General features: G+C 47.6%; 1 protein-coding gene across 1 annotated transcript; it reads right to left on the reverse strand.

Moving 5' to 3' along the window:
- Nucleotides 1-1,011: 1,011 nt before the first annotated feature.
- Nucleotides 1,012-3,250, reverse strand: HAND1 (heart and neural crest derivatives expressed 1). Its single transcript, XM_063082981.1, has 2 exons — nucleotides 2,705-3,250; nucleotides 1,012-1,116 (listed from the first exon to the last, which is right to left on the reverse strand). The coding sequence occupies exons 1-2, from the start codon at nucleotides 3,248-3,250 to the stop codon at nucleotides 1,012-1,014; spliced, it is 651 nt and encodes a 216-aa protein (XP_062939051.1).
- Nucleotides 3,251-21,653: the final 18,403 nt, after the last annotated feature.

Below are 21,653 nucleotides of genomic sequence, written 5' to 3' on the forward strand. Positions count from 1 at the left end.
TAATGTCTTTATCTGACCCCTTCTCTTGACTTGATTTGCAGTTTGCTTCGGTATTTATCAAAAGAGGAGAAGCAGGAACACGAGGCTTTCCACCTAGCAGAAACCACGGAGCTGACGGGGGATCCCGGCTTGAGACATCACACAGGCTTCAGACTATTTCAGAAAACTTTTTATTAGTCAAGAGCATAGATACTGCTTTGGCAAAGGGAGGGGGCTGTGAGTGGTTGTACAGATTTGAGGTAGAAAAGGGATAAGTATGGGAGGATAAACAAATACCTGAGCGCAACAGGCATGGTAGGTAGTTTAAATACATAAAAACTTTCCAACATAGAGAAAAGTTTTTATTTACAAAGAAAAAAAAAAAGAAAGAAAGGGAACAAAGGAAGGAAGGAAGGAAAGAAAGAAAGGAAAAGTGTTTCCCTTGGAACTAGGTAGGAAGTGCAGCAACAGAAAGAGAAATAAAATAAAAACACCACTGTTTCAAGGAGAACAACAAAAGGCAGCCTTCATCTTCCTGCTTTTGGCTCTCTTTCCCAGGCAGAAAACTATTGATTCCTCTTATTGCATTTTTAATTAGAGAAGAGGGCGTCTGGGGGATTTGACACAAAGCAGAGAGAGGGACAAGAGAGAAAGAGAGTCAGCGGAGTGGGAATGGCATTTGGAATTCTAAATTCGCCCCAGAAGGGTAAGAAGGGTGCGTCTTTGCACGCATGGGTTCCGTAGTCCCTGCCTTCTGCATCTTGCCGCCAAAAGCCGCCCTCAATTAGGGGAGGTGGATATATATATATTTCTCTTTCTCTTAATGTATTAAAAACAATTTCATATGACATTGCACGTGCGATCCAAGTATGTGGTTGCAGCCATCTACCTTCCAGCGCCTAGCAGAGGCTCGGCAGGATGCGCTGGCACAAGCCGCCGGAACCCAGAGCCTGGCATTGGCCGCCACCTTCCTCTCTTCCCGGGGCTCCAGAATCAGCCAGCGGTGGCCAGGTCCTCGGCGCGGGCCTTGGCTCACTGATTCAATTCCAGCGCCCAGACTTGCTGCGGCCAGCCTGTGCGCCCTTTAATCCTCTTCTCGCCTGGGCCCAGGGCAGGAGGAAAGCCTTCATGCTGCTGCTGCCAAAGGACACACACAAGGAAAGAGGCGAGAGACACAGGTTTAAAATTTTCTGCACGAATCGCTGGTCTTGAAATGAGGTGGAGGGAAAGGTGTTGGGAGTAGTAACTGGGAGTCTTTAAATAAGTGACGGATTTCTGTTAGTGAAATAGGCAAACAGGCTCATAAATTTGTCTTTATGCGCCAAGTTCCTGGGACCCGGGATGGATTGGGCAGCTTGGGGAGGCTTAGTAACCCGAATTCTCTGCGTCTGGTGAAACTGATGCATTGGTTTGGCTTTATGGCGCCTAAGGGAGACAGCAGGGGGGTTGGAATAGGAGGGGTGGGGATCAACAGTTTTCCCTGCTCGCGGACCTGTCCTCCCTCTTCCCCCAACCCCATCCCACTGGCTTCTCAACCTGGTATAGCATCTGGGCTTGGATACAGGGTTGGGTCCCCTCGAGCTGGCGCTGGGAGCCTCAGATGATTAAGCGAAGGAGAGGGGAGTCGGCCTGGCCTAGCGTACTCCTTCCTTGCTCTCCTAGCAGGAACCAAGCCCTGCAATTTGAAGGAGGTGGCGACATGGGGGGGGGGATCGGGATTGAGGCGCTTCCCAGGCCTGCATTTCCCCCAGCCCAGGGCAGAGGTTTGGAGACTCAAAGCCTATCTGTCTTCCCCTATGTCCCCGGGTGAGCTTTCCCTAGTTTATCACAGGTCCCACAGGTCAAATATGACCCAGTCGGGCTCTCCGGTAGGCTCCATCGTGCGGCGGCCTGAGCGTACCAATCTGGAGCAACAACTAGTTCGCCAACCTGGAAATCACCGGGTTCAGAGGTCCCGGAACCCTAGGCAGCGAAACTGAGTGCCAGAAAGCTTCGCCCTAACTGGACAGGATCAAGAAATGCCGAGTAGGGATTGCAATCTCCAAAGCCAAAAGTCTCTTGCTTGTTTACACACAAATCCGTCCAGGTTACCCTCAGAACCTGCCCATGGTCAGTGGAGCGGAGGAACGTGCTCTGGAGTGGGAGTAGAAGACTTGGCTTGTTTTACCTGAGCTCCACCTCTCACTCCTCACGTAGGAACCCTCCCGTCCCCTCCCACTCGGGGCCTCAGTTTCTCTATTTGTACAATGATGGAAGTAGACTAGCCTCTCTAGCAAAGGACCTTTGAAAACAGTAACTGAGTCCACACGCATAAATTCACACTCAAGCAAATTAAAGTAACAAACTCTTACATGCATTCTTAACCTGGATTCCAGGAGACCAGTGATAGATCAGGCCTTCTGCATATTGGAAGTAAACTATGTAGTGTGTGCATTTTCTCAGGGTGAGAGGGTTCCAACAGATTCTTAAGGCCCTAAGACCCCTTCCGAAAGGGTTAAGATTCTATGTCCACTCAGTCTTACAAATACTAACCCATGTTACAAATGAATTCAGTTATGAATCTGCCTCCCTCCATGCACACAACCGCACACTATGACCATCTCAGAACTCCTTTCAGCATTTCAAAATCGCACACACAACTCAGCTTCCTTCCCCTGCTTTCACGGCCTGCGGGTGCTCAAACCGCCAGCACCCTTGGCTGAGGCGTGCAAGCCCCGGGACTCACCAGCTCTCTTTTCCTCTTGCTCTCGCGGCCGCCATCCGCCTTCTTGAGTTCAGCCTTGAATGCCTCGGGGTCGCCAGCCTGTGCATCCTTGGCCAACACGTCCATCAGGTAGGCTATGTAACTGGTGGCCAGGCGCAGAGTCTTGATCTTGGAGAGCTTGGTGTCGGCGGGCACGTTGGGGATGCACTCGCGCAGTTCTGCGAACGCGCTGTTAATGCTCTCCGTGCGTCTCCGTTCCTTCTTGGGTCCTGAGCCTTTCCGCCGGCCCAGGCGGCCGCCGAGCGCTTCCAGCCGCCCGGGACTCTGGCCTTGCCTAGCGTCCGGACCGTAGGCGGCGGCGGCCGCAGCGGCTGTGGGTGGTGGCCCCCCGGCAGGAAAGTCCGGGGCAGCGTCAGCTGGGCTCAGCAGCCAGCTCTGGAAGTAGGGCCGCTCCTGGTGACAGCGCGAGGCTGGGCCGAAGAGGAAAGGCTCGTGGAGCATGGGGTGCGCGGGGTGCGGGTGGTGATGATGGTGGTGATGGTGTGCGTAGCTGCCCACGAGGTTCATGTTGGAGCGGCTCCTGGCCTGCGCCGCCAGCCGGACTAGCACAACCCCATGCGCCCCAGAGCCTGCCGCCAGGGCCACCCGTGGCTCTGGGGCCGCTGCACTGCTGGGCGCCGGCTTTGAGGGAGTCCGGGGCAAGGCTGAAGATGAGACGCGCAGACCGCCGCCCTCTTGCTAGTTTCTGTGGCGGGCGAGGTCTCCGATGCCCAAAGACCTGTTTAACCCTTCTGCCTACTCCCCTTCAGGATCTGGCTTATATAAGGCCGCAGCTTTGATGTCAACCTCTGCCTGGAGCCAATGGCAGGGGGGCGGGGAGCAGGAAAGGGGGGTGGCCGTCCCAGGCTTTACGCTCAGCTAGCGCCACTCGACTCTAGGCCGCCAGCGGGGACAGGGTACCGGCCCCGCCTCCGTCACTCCCCCCCTGTTCCCAGCTGGGGGGCGGGGGGAGCAGGGGCTAGTACTTGAGGCACAGGCCTGCCAACGCCCTGGACTGTCGCTGCCGCTCCTTCCTCGCGGATTCAAGGAAAGACATCTAGAATCATCGAGCAAAAAGAAAGCCTTCACGTAGAACCCACCCTTGATTTTACAGATAGGGAAACTGAGGCCCAGAGAAAGAAAGGTTCTTGTTTCTAGACTCCCAAGAATTCAAAATAGGAATTCTAGCGGCTCCCAGGCCCGAGTTCCAACTGCTCGGCTTAGCGTCCGAGCCAGAAGACGAGGGCGCTGCTGGAGGCGGGATAGGCCCCTAACGTTTTTCCTTAACACCTCCCAGCCCCCAAGTCATCCGCCCCTTTTGGCGGGACTGGAAGCAGCTCTTGCACGGGGTCCTCACCAGCCCACCAACTCTGGCTAAGTCGTGGGCAAACGGGCAGACGATGACTGACCAGCGAAGAGACCTTTCTGAGGCCGGGGTGGGGTGGAGGGCGGGAAGGCAAAGCGGCCTCCACGCCCACGGGCATTTACCGGTTTGTTCCGGGCTCAAGGGCCTGATACCCGCTCTTCTCGCCTCCTGGATGTCCGATCCAGTCCAAAAGCCCGCCTTGGCCCGGGGGCACCTAGCTGGCAGGACTCCCTTAGTCTCTCCGCGGCACTCGCACGGAGGGCACGGAGGGCCGGGAGCGTGGCCACATTGGGCCACTCCATCCAGATCGTCATCCCTTGAGAAACGGTTTGAGTCTCTAAAGACACGGGTGCTGAAGCTCACACCGCGAGAAACCAGCTTTCGGCGGCAAACACATGCAGAGGGCACCACGACCTGCACAGCGTCCGCGAGGCTGGCGCGCCCTGAGCAAAGCCACGCCGGGCGTCTCGCACCCGCCGGCGCAGGCACGGTCGCGCCCGCCTTCCCTCGCGCTTGGGGCCATTCCCCACCTGTGTGATTCTCCCCACAGGAGGCTTTCCCCAGCCCCCCTTGGGACCTGGGAATCCCGGGGTGGCGACGCTTCAGGCTGAGGACTCTCGGCCTTATTGCCAGCTAATGTCCACTACCTGGGCCCCTCCATTCTCGCCTTCCCCAGCCCAACCTCCGCTTCCCGAGGTGGGAGAGAGGGAGTGTAGTGTGCCTTTCTCAAAAAAGCAAGGTCGAGGTGAGGCTGAAAGGAGAAGATGACGTGAGCGCTCTTTTTAGAGGGCAAATTTATTATTGATTCATTCACTCAACAACTATTTATTGACACCCACCGTGTGCCTGGCACGGTTACTAGTCCAAAGGCAGAGGGAGGAAGGCCAGCTCTCTCCTTGTACAGATGGGAGTGAGGCCCAGAGACGATGAACCACTTTCCTCGAGGTCCGGCAGCGAGTGGTGAGTAGAATTCCACACCCGGACAAGGGGGGTGCGGGGCGGCGATACAGGAGGGAAGGGGACAAACACACGCCTAGTCCTGAGCCAGCCGGTTTCACCTGTGAGAGCTTGGCGGGGCTGGGGGCCCGGGAGGTGCGTGGGAGGCGATGGGCGGGGGGCGGCGGAGTGAGGTCCTGGTTTCCTGCCCGAGGCGGGCTGGAAACCCGCCGCTCTCCCCGGCGCCTGGCGCCAGCAGCGCTGGGGTTGGGCCGAGCGCGGAGCCGGAGGCTCGCCGGGAGGGAGCGCCGGGCGCCCGATTCAGCGGAGGCTCCGCGGGGTCCCGCACCTCGCCGGCCCGGAGGCGCTCTTGGGTGAGGGTGTGCGGGTAAAGAGGGTAATTCCTCTGCGGAGAAGGACCTCCATCCTCAACACACACCAGCCTTTGTGCAAATCCGAGCACGATCTTCACCCGCAGCCTCCACGGTGGCACACTAGGCCTTTCAACTTGTACGCGGACACACAACCTCGCTGGCTACACAAAAGCCTATATATTCATATGGTTGCCCCCAAAGTATGCATGTTCTCACAGAAACACACATTTACACTCGTGATACACGCAGTATCTCAATATCCATGCATTCCTAGGATTTTACACATTATCTTTCTGTCACCCACAGGGTACACATCACACTTTAAATGTGTTAACGGCTAGGAACCACTCCCAGTCCTATACTCAGGCGTGCATAAAGACCATGGTCATACAGCACAGACATAAATTCTAAATACCACACAGATGCAGGATTTTATACATAATCTTCCTGTCACAATTACACACAGACACAACCCATTTGTATTTTCTTACATTTTCTCCCGATTGTACTCAAAGTACAAACTTCCAAAAACCCCATCATACGACATTATGTATATTCTCACTGTCACAACTAAGCCATCGGTCCCACGAATGCACACAAGTACATAGCCACAATTACTACTATGTATGCACAGCTCACAAACAGGCGTTCTCACATGTTTGCACATTACACACAGGCACACAAATTCCAAATATTCAATTTGACATGTATTCTCAACCTTACCTATAGTCACATCCACAAGCCCTTGAAACGTACTTGTACAATAGTATGCACATTATCAAGGCACCCACAATGACAAGCACTCACATAGGTACACACAATTACCCACATACAAACACAGCTCATACACCCACCTACATGAGTCCCAATCACTTTCCTGACATTACACAGATCACTCAGGGCTGTATAAGCCCCCCAAATATCTGGCCTGGTTATTGTGGTGTAGAATGCATTATCAGTACTGGGTGACTGAGTTCAAGTCCCATGAGACCCCTCGAGGGCCCTGAGACTGCCTGGCAGGCCTCCTACCCTCTCCATGGGTGTTAAAAAGCAGGGTGTCCCCAGACACCAATGCCACGAAGAATGCTGTTTCCCACCCCCCAGAAGGATAAGAAGTAGTTCGTTGATCAGCATCCCCACTGGGAGCATGGCCCTAAGGGACCCACCAGGGAGACTACAAGGCGCCTAGGCTCCAGACCTGGCCTTCCAGAAGAACCCAAAGTGCTTTTAACTCCAGCCAGACTCAGGTGTGTGAGGAGTGCAGAGGAACTCCAGAGACAATGGGGACCTGGTGAGAGTGTTCTCTCCCTCTGCCCCAGGCTATATGGTAGGGAAAGTTCTGGGACCTAGATGTTTGGTCAAATTTGCTTTAGGCTGACAGGTCAGTTCTGGCTCTGCCTAGCACCCCACTCTTCCTTTCCAGCTCCAAGCCTCAGTTTCCCCATTTGCAGAAGAAGGGGATAGGATTGATAGTCTGGAGTTCTGTAATTTCCAATTCCCCATTGTTGCATGGATCCTGCCCTGGTTCCTAAATCAGGCATGCTGAATTAATGCTTGGCTCATGGGCTCAAATGAGAGGACTCCATTCTCCACTCCCCAGACCGAGGACCAGGACCCCACCTCTACAGACTGAGGACCAGAAGTTGGGTAATCCTGGGCTCCTAAAGGCCAGTCCCATGCTCCCCGAACTGACCCCCCCCCCCATCTTGCTCACCTAGAGAGTGCCTTCAGGAAGTTTGGCATTCCTAGCATTTTCAAATTCAAGCTTTTCAGTTCTTCCCCCAGTTGTGCTAATGAGGCTAGGCAGGAACTCTTACCCCATTTTACAGAGTAGAGAGTTTAAGCACATAGAAGTTAAAAGTTTGTATTAAAGGAGTGCTTAAGAGAGCCCCTCTGTGGAATCAGTCCCACCTGGGTTTAAATAGGGCACTGTCATTCCTTCCTGTGTGAAACTTCTGAGCCTCAGTTTCCTCCTCTGTAAATTGGGGAACAACAATTCCTGCCACAGAGGGACAGCATAAGATTAAGCGAAATAATGTAGGTGAGACTCTTAGAACCATTAACAGTAAACCCGGATAAATGGTGGCTGTTTTTAGGAATATTAATTTCACAAGGGAAGAAATGGAGTTACAGGAGACCACACAACTGCAAAGCCCTGGGTGGGGAGAGAGGTCAGGCCGCTGGATTTCCCCTGTAGTGCTCTGTTTTCACCTGTCTGCCCTGTTTCTGACTGTGTTGGGGACCTTCACTTTCCCCACGACCCTACAGAACCCACTGTCTAGGCTGGAGGTGGAGGAGACAGTGCGTCGCCAGGTGTAGAGATTATGTAGCTAGAGACTCGAATTCCAGTCCCAGGTCATACCCTCCACCTCCGTTTCCCTCCCTCAACGATCTCGGGGAGTTCTACCTCCTCCAGGACTCAGTTCGCCCATCTGTACAGTGGGTCAGCCGTATCCTAGGACTTGGCCGCCCCGGAGCGTCAGGGTCTCTCCCCTGCCCTCTCAGCCCCTCTGCCCGCATCCCCGCCCTCCCTCCCGACAATCAGGCCTCGGAGAGCCCGCGCCACGGCGCCTACCGCAAAACCTTCTCCAGCCGAGTCCCGTGACCTTGACGCCACGGGCAATCCCCGCACCGGACCCCTTATCTAAATAGGGCAGTAAATCAAGGAGCTGTCAGGGCCCGGGTAATTACAGGAACTCCATAAAAAGGACCCGGCCGGCCGCCTGTTTATATTAGCGCGGTGTAAAATATTCTCCCTGTCTTGGGGAATCGCGTCGCGCAGTAACGCGCCATAAATCAGCCCGCGGGCCATTTACCCCGCAGCTTGAGCGCGCAAATCCCTTAAACATTTCTCTGCCCTATCTAAAGAGGGCCGAGGACTTTCCAATCTGGCCCAGCGAGCTCCCGGGGCTGGGGGACAGTCGGGTCAGGGAATAGACAGGCAGGGGTCTCTTTATCCTGAGAAGGGGTGGATTTATCCTGGAAGCTCGTAGGGTGAGACGCCTGCTCGCCTTTGCTGGTATGGGAGAGTAGCAAGTCTATTGAGAGATCACGTTAGGATCAACCTCTGTATGTAGATGGGAAACAGGCCCAGAGAGGGGAAGAGACTTCCCTAAGAGCACACAGCCAATGAGTGGCAGGGGTGCGGCTAGAGCCTAGACCTCTAGGGGAAACCGGGGGTCGATGGCAGCCGCTGTCACCCCTTATTACCCACTTTGTTGGGATTAGGAGTGGTCGGGCCAGAGAGAGTCCAAGACGGAAGGGACGTTTCTTTACCTTTTGGCTTGGGGGTTCCTGAGCTTCCTGCAATTGTGCACAGAATTATGTGTGAATGCTCTCGTGTGCAACAGAGCCTCTGATTCCTTGTCCCCGTCTCCTTGTTTTACAGGTAGCAAAACACAGGCCCAGAGCATGGGGAGGGACTTGGCAAGGACATACAGCTAGAAATAAAAAACCCTCCGCTACTAAAATAATCTAGTCGAGTTTATCTCCCACCCCGCCCCGCCCTTTCCTAAAGAAAAACTGAGAGGGTGTGCGTTGCATTGGGGGGCATATCCTGTCCGTTCTCAGGTTTGTAACAGCCTCAAAAATACAAAATCTATTTAAGGTAAACTCACTGCTGCCCATTGTCTAACGAGTAACATAAATCAAGCTTGTGGAAAAAGTATATTAAATCTTCTGTGTCTTCCCTCCGGGATGCGGCCTGAGGATTCAAGGGAGAATTAAACATGTATGTGTTTCCCCCCACTTCTTCTGTCTTCCTCCCCCATTCCCTTTCTCTTCCGTAAATGACAACGTGTTTACACAAGTTTTTATGTCGTCTGAGATTCGTCCCGGCTCCGTTTCCTCCTCTGTGTATTTTCCCCGCAGAGGGATGTCTGCTTCGGGACGCGTTCAACCTAAACAGAACCCCGTCTGATTGGAAAATGTATTTATTTGAAAAATCGTAACTCACGGTTTTGGTGAAAACGGCCCCCAAATTTATGGGATCGCTTGGGGCGCGGTGGTCGTAAATCAAAAAGCACTGGACACACATCCCCGCAGCAGCTCTGGTCAGGACACACATCCCCACCTCCCACATCCCCGCAGCAGCTCTGGTCAGGTTCTCCCAAACACCAGGAGACCAGTCTCCTCCCCAGTCCACCGTGTGGCCCTGTAGTGGTTAGTTGCCAGCAGGCAGGTGGATTTCACTCTGATTCGTATCACCCCGTCCTGTTGCTTTCCGGGCAATTTCATTCCGGTCAGCTTAACGGAGATCAGATTAAGGTGGTCAGTTAATGTGTTCTATGGTGTGCACCAGTCTGTTTTAGACATATCGAGGTCTTTTTCGTTGGTCGCACACTGGTTAGTTTCGTGGTGCTCCATGCTCTGCCTGTCGCTTGTAGCCACTCCCCAACCCACGGATCAATTGTTTGCAGAGCTGTTTTATGCCAAGAGGTTTATCTACAGCCAGTGTCGTGAAAGTCAGTTTCACCGACTGACCATTGCCTTCCAGGTCAGGCTCTCCCCGCCACCCCCCTCAGTCTAATCTGAAGTGCACAGTGAGGACTGAATCAGCCCTATCTCCTGGATCCTGCTGCCAGCCGACCCCAACTGAGGAATTGTTCTAGCAAAGCTGGACACACAGGGAACGGAGATACAGGGCTGAGCCACATCTCTGTCTTACTAAGGATCATGCACTTCTCTGGCAGAGTCTCCAGGGAAAACAGGGAAAACTGTCTGCTCTAGGCTTCTCCATCTAAGTGCTGTTGGTCTCCCAGGGAAAGGGTGTGAAGATTCATTAAAAACTTTTGTTCTTTTTCTCCAGAGGAGGCAAAAGAGCGCTCAGGAGCGATGCTGTTCTTGAGCGACAGTGGCTGCAAGGTAGCGCGGGAACCTAAGATTGTGCAGCAAGTCTTACCCCAACCCTCCAGCTCCACCCAGAGCAGCCTGCCTCGAAAGCCGATCCGCTTGCCGGAGCCCTCAGCCACTAACCTGCCAGGAGTGATCTATACGCAGTAGCATTTGGTTCAAAGAAACGCCATAAATTTCAGAAGAGAAGGTAGAGAAAACCCCAGTCGGATCAACCTAGTCCATGCTGGGAGATAAAGAACTGATGTGAGGTAGAATGCGTCAAAAATGGTGAGTGGACAGAGGGCTCTGTTTCCACTATTCCCGCTTAAAACTTGGGGCTGGATGTAGAGGAAGGACTGGCCCCTGTTTCCTTGGGCCTTATTTGTCCCAATTTAAAATGGCCTTGCTCTGTAATGAACCGTGTGATCCACACATTTTCAGGAGCTGCTACAGGACTGGAGGGAGATGTGGATTTTTAAAGTTGCTTGAAGCATAGGTATTAATCTTGGGAAATCTGCCTTTGTCTGATAAAGTCCGCAGAAGCCTAAGGATTTCTAGCAACAGGTTGGGGGATAGATCAGAGGCTGGCTACACTTACTAGTGAAAAGTCTAGGCTCTTCAACCCTTTCTTTTTCTGTAGGGGCTTTCAGAAAGAGTTTGCGGGAAAGAAACTGTATCATTATTAGTATTATTATTTTAAACTGGGCCAGGCTACATCCGTCATCTTTCCCATAATGGTCAATTGTAAACACACTTTAAAAGAGAAAAAAAAAAGGGGATTTAATGTTGACACTGGGAAAATGCTTAGCCCTGGCATTGCTGGGGAATTGGCAGGCTCTCCTGTCCTTTGGGAGAGAAGTTAAGTGCTCAGTGTTTTTTGCTTTTTCCATTGAATTTCTAAAACTCTCAAGGGTCTTCTTTGTCTCTTTAGTTTAAGGAGGGAAGTCTGTCATTAAATAGTCAAGGATGAATAAAAGGGCCTTGGCTTCGGAATGCAGAAGACAGTGGAGAAAAAACGCTGCCAACTCAGCAAACTGTATTATCCTTTTCATTGTCATGGTCAACCTTCTTACCAACACCGTTCTTGGTGTCAGCCTCTTTCTGCCAGACGATTCCCCTTGCTGCAGCCGAATTTTGCTCTGGAAGTGGGAGATGAAAAGATAAGTGAATGAATGACGGAAAAAAACAGAAATTAGAAAAGAAAAGGGAGAAGCATGAATGGTGACTGGAGAAAGGGGAAGGACACTTTGGTTTTTTACTTCATTATCAAATTTTAGAGAAGGTTCCCTTCCAGAAAGCCTGGGTTTGAAGCACTTCTATCCTATGTGATCATTGCTCCCCAGACACATGGACACCCCAATCATCTAACCTAACCCACACACACCAGAGGACACAAGATTGTCCTCGTTAGCTTCCTAAGACCCACCCAGAGCATGAAGCAAAGCCCAAGAAGTCATAGTGGAACCTGGCCCCAAACTCAAACCAACTGCTGGCAGTTATTAAATTCATTTTCATCCATGCAGACAAGGCTCCAAAAAAGCCTATATATTTATATCAACAACAAAGGTGGCAGGAGAAGAGAGAACAGAAAGGCAAGCCCCAGAAACCAGAGCAGAAATTAATTTAATTACCTCTTCTCCCCTGCCATAAATTCCGCAGAGGAAATCAAATCTTTCTGTGCATGTGTATAAAAACCAATCAGTCTACTGAGCTCGCCAAAACCCATTATGTCTCAAACTGGGTATCTTAATTGAATGAATCTGAATGTACCAGGCGACCAGGCATCAAATAAGCCAGGTTTTTCTGAGTGCGCTTGCCACGGAGCCAGAAAGGATAAACATCGGTTGGAACCACACGCTAATCAGCTTGCTTGCAGAGAATGGGACCATTGCTGAGCCTGGGGGAGGACTGTGGAGCCTGGGCGCTGGCAGATGCATCCTAACATTTTGCGTCAGATTGTAATGGAATATTTCTCATAAACAGCCCAGTGTCTCTCCCAGCCACTCACCTGACATGTTTTTTGTTGTTTAACTTCAGATCTGACAGATGATGATAACCTGGAAAAGAGAGAGGTTACAAAAGCTGAGAGCTGTGGGGCTGGCCAGTGTAAAGGGTGCCTGCTCAAGAATTAGGACAGGGCTGTGATTTGTAGGGCCCGGAAAAGGCTGTTATGCAACCCACAGCAGGCAGGGCTGCTGGGAGAGAGGACTGGAAAGCAGCAGGGGAGGATAGCTCAGGCACAAGCGCTCTGGGCTGCTTGCTCTAAGGAAATGTGCCACTTGTTTTGTATTTCATTTTGTGAGACAGAGAATGACCCCTCCCCCTCCCCTCTTCCCACCTTCTCCTTAGCACCGTCCTCTCTCCCAGGCACACTGATTTATAGCACCTGTTAAAAACACATAATGGATGCAATTAGCTGTGGCACTGGAGAAAAAAAGGTAGGAGTTGACTTTATTCCAATAAAAGATAAATGTGTTTGTTTTCATTAATTTAGTGTATTAATTTAAATTTCCGGGGCCAATTTTTAAAAAAATCACGGCTGCTTTCTTTGCCACATGGAAATCATCCTAATAGGCATTAGTTCTCCAAGTTTTGTGGGTGTCACAATCCCTTTAGGGAATGTGTTTCAAATGCAGGGACCCCTGTAGGTGAGGGGTGGGCATGGGATTTGCATTTTCAATAAAGCTCACTAGCAAATTCTGATGTAGGAACCATGCTTTGAGAATATGACATATGGATATAGTAGGTACTCGAGTTATTTACTGAGGAAAATTTTTCTTGTGAGCTGTGTGACTCTAGCAGAGTCCATACACTCGTATATACTCATAATACAATTAAATGTGACACGTATCTATTATGAGAACATTAGAAAATATAGAAAAACATAGGAAGAAAATTAAAATTTCCTTGATTTTGACAAGCTTTGTTTCCCTGGGCTGTAGTTTTCTCTGCTGAAGATTCCTAGAAGGAACAGCTGTCTTTGCTGTCCCACCTCTAGCACCCAGCATGTACATCTGGCACATGTAAGACCTCCAAAAACTTTTTGCTGAAAAATAATTGGTTAAGTAAAACTGTGAGATTAGATGATCTCTAAAGTCACTGACAATCATAACATTTTATTTTTTATTCTCTGTTCTAGGAAAAAAATGAAATTGCACAAACACAGATATATTTGTCACTTGGACTCTTGACATTCAAATGTGTATGTTTCTTCTCCATGTCTTGTCATTTAATCAGACAGCTTTCTGCTTGCTGTATCTGATATTAACTTAGGGTTGTCCTTGCCTGAGGCAGACTAGGCCATCGGCATGGATTGGAATTGAGCAGGGCCATCCCCACCTCGCACCAAACAGAACAGTCTGAGGAGATTTTTTTAAGACTCCAGCAAAATTGTGCTGACGGCACCAGAAACAGGAGAATTGGGCATTTTCAGCTGACAAATGTGTAAGTCTTTCCTAAAACTTTGAAGCAGACTCCCTTTTCCTGGTTAAGCTTTTACTATGTGCCATTCACTTTACACAAATTTCTCATTTAATCCTCACAGAAACATTACTAACCCCATTTTATAGATATGCAGTTAATGCCCTAGGTTCCTCAGCTAGGACATTGGAGAACTGGGATTCAAACCCAAGTCTCGCTGACTCCAAAATCCCCACTTTTAACCATTACAATTACGTGTGCATGTGGGGAGGGAGAGGTAACTAAAATGCTAAAAATATTTTAAATTCTCCAGCAATATCATAGCAACCATAATTAGCAACAATAAATTATAATAACAATTATTTATTGTATTATTACTTATTGTATTTATTTATAATTTATTACAAATAAATACAATAATTAACACCAATAATTAAAGAATAATATGATATGTGCCTGCCATCCAAATATTGACCTCTGTTTCATTCCCTTACCCCCAAACACTACGTCCTAAGATTCCTTTCGGCTACATGAAGTTCATGTTCATCAGTTTTTAAACTAGCATCTATTTTGGCTTGTCATAATGAGTTACAAACCCCTTGTGGAGAGGAGCTGAATCTGTTCTATTCGCAATTTCAGCACCTGAAATTACACATGGAAATTACTCAATAAATACTTTTCGATTGAATGAATGGCAACTTGCTTACTACAGACGATTCTGAGGAGACGCCACCGACAATAGTTATCCAGGACTCAATCATACAATACAGCCCTGTCACTCAGAGGTGCTTAGGAAGATGTGATGGAAGGAATAATCTTTTAGGAGGAGAGCTAGCAAATACTAGATGTTCAATGTATGTACTCACTGTTGGGGTCACTGTAAAAGCATTTTTTGGTAATGGCTTTATTGAGATATAATTCACATTAAATGCATACATTTTCAATAAATTATTTTGGAATAATTCTAGACAAAAACGCTGCAAAGATAATACAGAGAGTTCCTGCATACCCTTCTTCACTCTTTAGTTTCCCATCATGTTACCTCTATCTTACATAACTACAATACGTTTATCAAAACGTAGACACTGACATTGATACATTACTATTAAACAAAACTCCTTATTCAGATGTCACCAGTTTTTTCATTTATGTACTTTTTCTGTGACAGGATCCAGTCCAGGAGACCACATTGCATTTAGCACAATTGTATTTGTCAAGTTGTTTCTACCACAATTTACACTTGACCAACAGCTTTTTTTTTTTTTTTTTTAATTATTAGCTCCAGGAATTTTAAAAATAAAGTCTCATCCAAATTAGTAAAACAGAACTGAAATAGATTCTCCACCTTAGTTAAGTTCCTTGCTGCCTTTTTCATAAGGAGGGCCATACTTTTTTTTTTTTTCGCATTTAGTCCGGGATTGGAGCCCTTGACCTTATAACACCACACTCTAACCAACTGAGGAAAGTCATGCTTTCTGGTCTCAGCTATGTGCCCCCTCATCATGTGACCCCATACCCAGTTCCTCCCCAGGGACTGTCTAGCCCCAATGGTCTATGTGTTTATATAATCCTAAGTCATGTGTCTTCCACCAGTGCCCACATTGCACAGAGTCAGACCTCAGCCAAATTCATTGGAATGATTTGGGGTTTGCATAGTCTTTGAAAGTCATACTTTGAAGGTCATATTTTGTATCTGCTCCCATTTTTATTTTTAGAATGAACTTCTAGGGAGAAAACAAATATGATCTAATGTTAAGTAAAAAAGCAGGACACAAAATTAAACATACCGGGCTATTACAGCTCTGTCAAAATATGCATATGAAGGAAGACACCAATACCCAAAACAATCACTGTTATATCAGTGTGGTGGGATTATGCATGATATTTGTGACTTCTTAATTTTCCAACATTGTAGTATTGTATTTTTCTTTGTACAATTACAATTTTATAATTAAAGAATAAATTTATACTGACAAACTAAATATATCACCTAAAACATAATACCTGTGAGAGAAAACAATCTATTTTAAAAAGTGCCTAGGACAGGGCAGCTTTGGCAATCACAACATTTATTTGGCATTCCTAATGTAGTAGGCAACGTATTAAGTAATTTACAGGGATTATCTCATCCAATCTTTAGAAGTACTTCATCAGAAAAGTGCAGTTATTATCTCCATTTTGCAGGTAAAGAAACTAAAGCACAGAGAATTTAAGTAACTTGTTCAAGGTTCTCTAGCTGATAAATAGCAGACCTGTGACTTGAACCCATTGGTTTTCCAAACACATGAGTGGAAGGATGGAAAAAAGAGAGAAGGAGAGAAGAAGGAGATGTGAGCAAAATTGGCCTATTGGTAAAAATGGTTTGACCAATAAAATGGATGTCTGAGATACCTGTGGTCTACCCCTAACACCAGGCACCACCTACAGGGTTGGTTAGAAATGTAGAATCTTGGCCCCATCTCAGACCTATTGAATCAGAATAAAGCATTCCAAGTGATTCATATGCACACCTAGTTTGAAAAGCCTAGTAAGGAGACAGTTAATATAGAATCCATTTAGGGAGAAAAATATATATATATTATACACACACACACACACACACACACACACACACACACACACACACGTAATTATTTGTATTGGGCTGATACCACCTTGCTCAGAAATAGAGACATAGTTGTACAAATCAGAGTTTTTCAAAGTGCAGGTGATGGCTATTTCATGGATTGTGAAAACGCCTTCACAGATTACAATCGGAAATATTTTTTAAAAAAGAATAGAACAGAAAATATCAGAATGCATCTCATGAAGGAAGGGTAAGTGTCATTGCATGAAAGTTTCAAGTGTGTATGTGTATATCGGGTCTTGAGGTAAAATGTCTTGTGTACTCTCCATCTAAATGGTTTTCACTGGCCTTCACACTGCATCCTGAGGCAGCCATGAAATTCCAAGCTGACATTTACAGGTATAGTGGATTTGCTCCCTATTTCTGATAAATCTAGGAATTCTGAATGAAATCAGAGTTCGGTGGGTAGGAGGGGGATGAATGTCTCAGAAATTATCTAGCCCAGCTCCTTTCCTGTCCAGGTGCAGAAACACAGTCCCAGAGATGGGAGGGACTTGCCCAAGGTCACACAGCAAAACTGGGACTCTGGAAAGAGGAGCATAGCAATGTCAGGTCTTTGTTCCCTTTTTTGTCTCAACCATGAAAGTCCTGGGGGCTGGAGGGATCTGGCCTGGAGGCCAGGCAGCCCAGGGGACATGACTGTGGAATGTGTTGGGGAAACAAGATGCCTTCTCTTCCAGGCTCGACAAGCCAACAGGCCTATGTGTGGCAAGAAAGGGCTCTGGTTATCTGCCACCCGCCTCTGTTTCGTTTGGTCTGTCAACTCCAATAGCAAAGTGCCCCAAATGTGTGAGACTTGATAAAGGTGGGAAGGTAAGAGGGTGGAGGCAGCAGGACACCAAGGACCGGAGCTTGAGAGACATCCCAGAACATCTGTGTCTACCTTTCTTCCCAAGAAGCTGAGAGAGCTAGCAGGATTCTCCTATCTCCCTTCCCAGCCTCCCTCCCAGGGTGAGTGTGGGTGAGACCCCTGGGGGGAGACCCCCGAACTTCTCTGGAGGGGCTGGGTCTGCATTTCAAGACAGAACAGGATAAACGCTTGAAACTTGGAAGCTGAATCAGAGGATTTAGACTTTTAAAAAGAAGACTACCATTTTATTCTTCCTTTTATATTATTTTTTAATTGAAAAAGTGACACAAAGAACTTGGGAAAGAGAAGAAACCATCTATAATCCTTCCACTCCCAAATAACTATTCTACCATTATGACATGTATGTTGCTAAAATGGAGTCCTGGTTTGCTTTTCTCACTTAGCAATGGGTTGTAAGCTTTTTCTGGGGATGGGGGTGGTGGGATGTCAAAGAGTATTATTCAGTTTATATTACCTGGATATTTGATGATAATTATTGATTATTGTTAGGTTGGGTTTTTTTAGGTGTGATAATGACATTGTGCTTATGCTTTTTCAAAGAAAGTCCTTTTTGAGATATATTCTGAGCTGTTTCTAAGTAAAGTGGTATCTGGGGTTCCCTCCAAAATAAGATGGGGGAGAATTGAGTGGAGGGAGAGAGAAAACAAGTTTGGCTGTAAGCTGGTAATTGTTGACACTCTTCCACCTACCTTTTTAAATGAAAGGTTTTTTCAATATCTTTCTCTAATAGTAGTTTTTAGCCTATTTTGGCCACAGATACCTTTAAAAATCTTAAGCAAGCTCTAGATCCACTTCCCAGAAAAACCCATATTCCCATACCACACCCACAATTTTAGGAGGCTCACAGTGCCCGAAAACCCACAATGTATGCAGGTTAAGAACTCCTGGCCTACAACATGACTTTTTAAATAAGTGTTCTTCCATAATTCACTTAACTAATCTCCCTATTGTTGAGAATTTTAATAAAATTATTAATAAAACGTTGTATTACATACAAGGTACTTCAAAAAGTTTGTAGAAAAATAGAATTAAAAGATAATATGAATCTTTCCATGAACTTTTTGAAGACCCCCCGTATGTTTTGCATGTGTATTCTGTTTTGTTGTGGGGTTTTTTTGTTTGTTTTTTGGCAGTGGCTGGCCAGTAAGGGGATCTGAACCCTTGACCTTAGTGTTATAACACGCAGCTCTAACCAACTGAGATAACCAACCAGCCCTGCATGCATATTCTTTAGAACAAACTCCTAAAAGTACCAAGGGATACACTGTTTAAAGGCTTTCTTTTACAGAATATCACATCGTCCCCAGAAAGTATTGTTAATATATATATATATATTTTTTTTTTAATTTTATTTTGTCGATATACATTGTTAATATATTTTAAAATCAATTATTTCCGTACCTGGAGTTCTGCCAATCCTCCAATTGCCCTACACAGCAAGTGTTATCATCCCTCTCATTTCACAGAAGAGGAGGCTCAGAGAGGTTTTGTCACTTGCCTTAGGCAACCCAGCTAGTAAATGGTATTACTAGGAGTTGGGCTTTGATCTCAAGTGTGTCTAATACCAAAGCGATGTTTTTGGTTTTGTTTTTTAATATTTTATTTTATTTTATTTTGTCAATATACAATGTGGTTGATTATTGTGGCCCATTACCAAAACCTCCCTCCCTTCTCCCTTCCCCCCTCCCTCCCAACAACCTCATATCTGTTCACTTGTCTTATCAACTTCAAGGAATTGTAGTTGTTGTGTCTTCTTCCGTGCTTTTAACCGCCCTGATGTGCTATCTCCAAGTGGGAAGAGCAAGCTGCTGTGGGCTACAACTCTCCATTCCCCCTGCTCTTTGTTAGGTTGATATGCAAACGAGCAGATCACCATTGCCCCCGGAGGCCGTAGGTTCTGGCAGGCTAAGTACCTGGGCTTTGGAGTTTTGTTGGAACCCAGGCTCCACCACTTGCTAATGGTGTCAGTTGGGCAAGTTACCTAAGCTCCCTGAGCCTCAGCTTCTTCATCAGTTCAATGAACACAATAATGCCTAGGAAAGATTGTTGGGAGGATTGAAGGAGGTCCTGAAAGTGAATTGATTGGCTCAGTGCCAAGCATGAAATAAGCAGTCAATAAATTGGAGTTGTTATTAATTACTGTTGTGTTACTTCCTGACACATAGAGTGACTTGGCACATATCTCAGCCAATGAAGGGGCCAAAGGAGGCCCGTGGCGAGGACCATCCAGTGTTTATTTGGGGCGCTCTGTCCTTACCCCAGGTGAACCCATGGGAGATTCTCCCCAGGGCCTGCTTCCTCGTGTGCAGAGGGTAGGTAGCATAATTGACCAGAGTGGGTCAAGTGGGCCTGTGTCAAGCTGGAGGGCAGTGGCCTGTCTGAGGAGGGCATCAATGCTCAGCCCTGGCTGGTTGTGGCCATTTAGGAATTTGAGCCCAGAGCTGCCAAATCTTGTGAGTTTTCAGGAAAAGCTGGAAATCTAAGCTATTATATCAAATCTCCCAATTTTTAAATGTTTTAACTTAAAACACATTTTTAATGTTGATTGGGCCAAACTAAACCCATCTGGGGCTGGATCTGGCCTCAGTTTGCAACTGTAAGTTAGAGGCTTTCATTAATGTCTTCATTGTGTGATGACAAAAGCTGCCCTCCCCGCAAATCAGCAGACTCCATCTCCAGAAGCTGAAGACAGGGCTGGTTCTAGGGTCTTCTCTGTCTTTGGCTGCTCATGGTTTGAGGCGCTCGTTTAGAAAGCAGGGTCTGAATTCACAATGTGAGTTGAGCCCTGTGATGCCAGGAGAATCTAAAGTGGCTAAGATCCACTTCCTGCTCTTGAAGGAGGTAAGGTTTCATGGAGTGAGATTTCATGTTCACCAACAATGCAAGGAGAGGAAAGAAGGCAGGTATGAGTGTGTGTGTGTGTGTGTGTGTGTGTGTGTGTGTGTGCGTGTGCGTGTGCGTGTGCGTGTGCATGTGTATGTTGGAGGGGGATGAATATGGAATGGTCCAGCTCAAAGTTCCAAACTGAAATCCTGAAGTTACTGAGTAGCTTTCATTTACTTCCACTTGTAGAGGCAAGAAAGGAAATCAGATATTTATTGAGCAAATCTAAAAAGAAATTAGAAAGAGTTTGTTTTCTCTCCAAGGGATGTCCATGATCTATGGTCAAGAAGAAAAACAAGTTGCATTGTAGATGGTAGTGTACAAGATGATTTGATTGCAGTAACAACAACAACAACAACAAACCCCAAACTGATCATACATCAGGGTGTCAGTCAGTCTTTGTGTGTGAGCAAGAGAAACAGTAGGACTAATCTCCACTGGGCTGCTGACATTGGTTACCTCAGGGGCAGGAAGGTTGGGGGACTGGACAACAACTTTTCATGTGCACACATTTGTGTTCTATTGTTTTACTTGTTTTGGTAAGCCTGCAATGCTGTTGTAATCTGAAGGCCATACAATTAAGACAACAATTTAATGCATATTACATGAGCACCTACCAAAAAGACTGTCATCCAAACTGTAGAGCCATCTAATTTTTTCCCCATGACCATTTTTGTCAATTACACTGTTAAACATGTTCACTACAGAAAAATCAGCAAGTGCTCAAGAGTAAAAATGAAAAAAGAGAAAAATGGAAATCACCGGAATGATACCAGCCATGAACATTTTGGTGTGTATCCTTTCGACCTTCAACTCTGGCAAACAACTAGCACTTCCTGCGGGCAAGACCCTGTATTGAGCATTTGGGAATGGTAGGACTAACCTCACCCCATGAGGCAGGTCCTGCCAAGTCATGCTCAGGACATGGCAGCAGATTCATGGGCCTCTTCCCCTGGAGATTCTGGATCAGTGAAGCTGGATGGGCCTGGGAATCTGCATTTGACAAACTCCCTGGGAAATTCTGAATGCAGGTGCTCTTTAGACCACACTTGAGTTAGCCAGCGGTAGTCCAACTTGCTCACTGCCAGATGACAAGACTGAAGTCCACAGAGGAGAAGGGACGTGCCCAGGGATACCCAGCCAGCAGGGCAAAGCCCAGCCTACAGGATCCCCCACCCCTCCCCTCCTTGCTAGGAGCTCTCCCTGCTGTGCTCCTGCAGCCCTCCTCATGCCGACAGATGTTATTGTTTTCTTATGCCTCCAATTAAACAAAAAATCCTGTCAGCAGGCGACAGGCCTAATGCATGGAGGCATTAACCAGACTCGCAACCCAACCCAGGCCTGCTCCTGTGGGTAAAGCACATTCCCTCCACAGGCCACTGCAGCAGGCTCTCTCCTGATAAAGGGCCCCACCAAGGCACCATCACCCTGCCTAGTGGGCACCATGACCCCTGCAGAGGCCTCTGGGAGCATGAGCTGTTCAACGTGGCATTATGGCAACCCTGCTGTAGCTTTGAGGCCCCCCGAGGTAGCCTTTCCTAGAAACTAGGAAGGTCAAAGTTGGGGAAACTGAGGCACAGAGAGGGGAAGGGCCTGCCTGAAGCTACCTATCGGGTCAGGAA

This window comes from Cynocephalus volans, chromosome 2 (genome assembly GCF_027409185.1).
Source record: "Cynocephalus volans isolate mCynVol1 chromosome 2, mCynVol1.pri, whole genome shotgun sequence".
Lineage (NCBI taxonomy): Eukaryota > Metazoa > Chordata > Mammalia > Dermoptera > Cynocephalidae > Cynocephalus > Cynocephalus volans.

Excerpts from the sequence above, each read along its gene's own strand:
- HAND1 (XM_063082981.1), bottom strand. The coding sequence starts at position 3,250 with ATGAACCTCGTGGGCAGCTACGCACACCATCACCACCATCATCACCAC. Across the intron at positions 1,117-2,704 it reads GCAAGAGGAAAAGAGAGCTG|CAGCAGCATGAAGGCTTTCC; the intron begins GTGAGTCCCGGG and ends GTCCTTTGGCAG.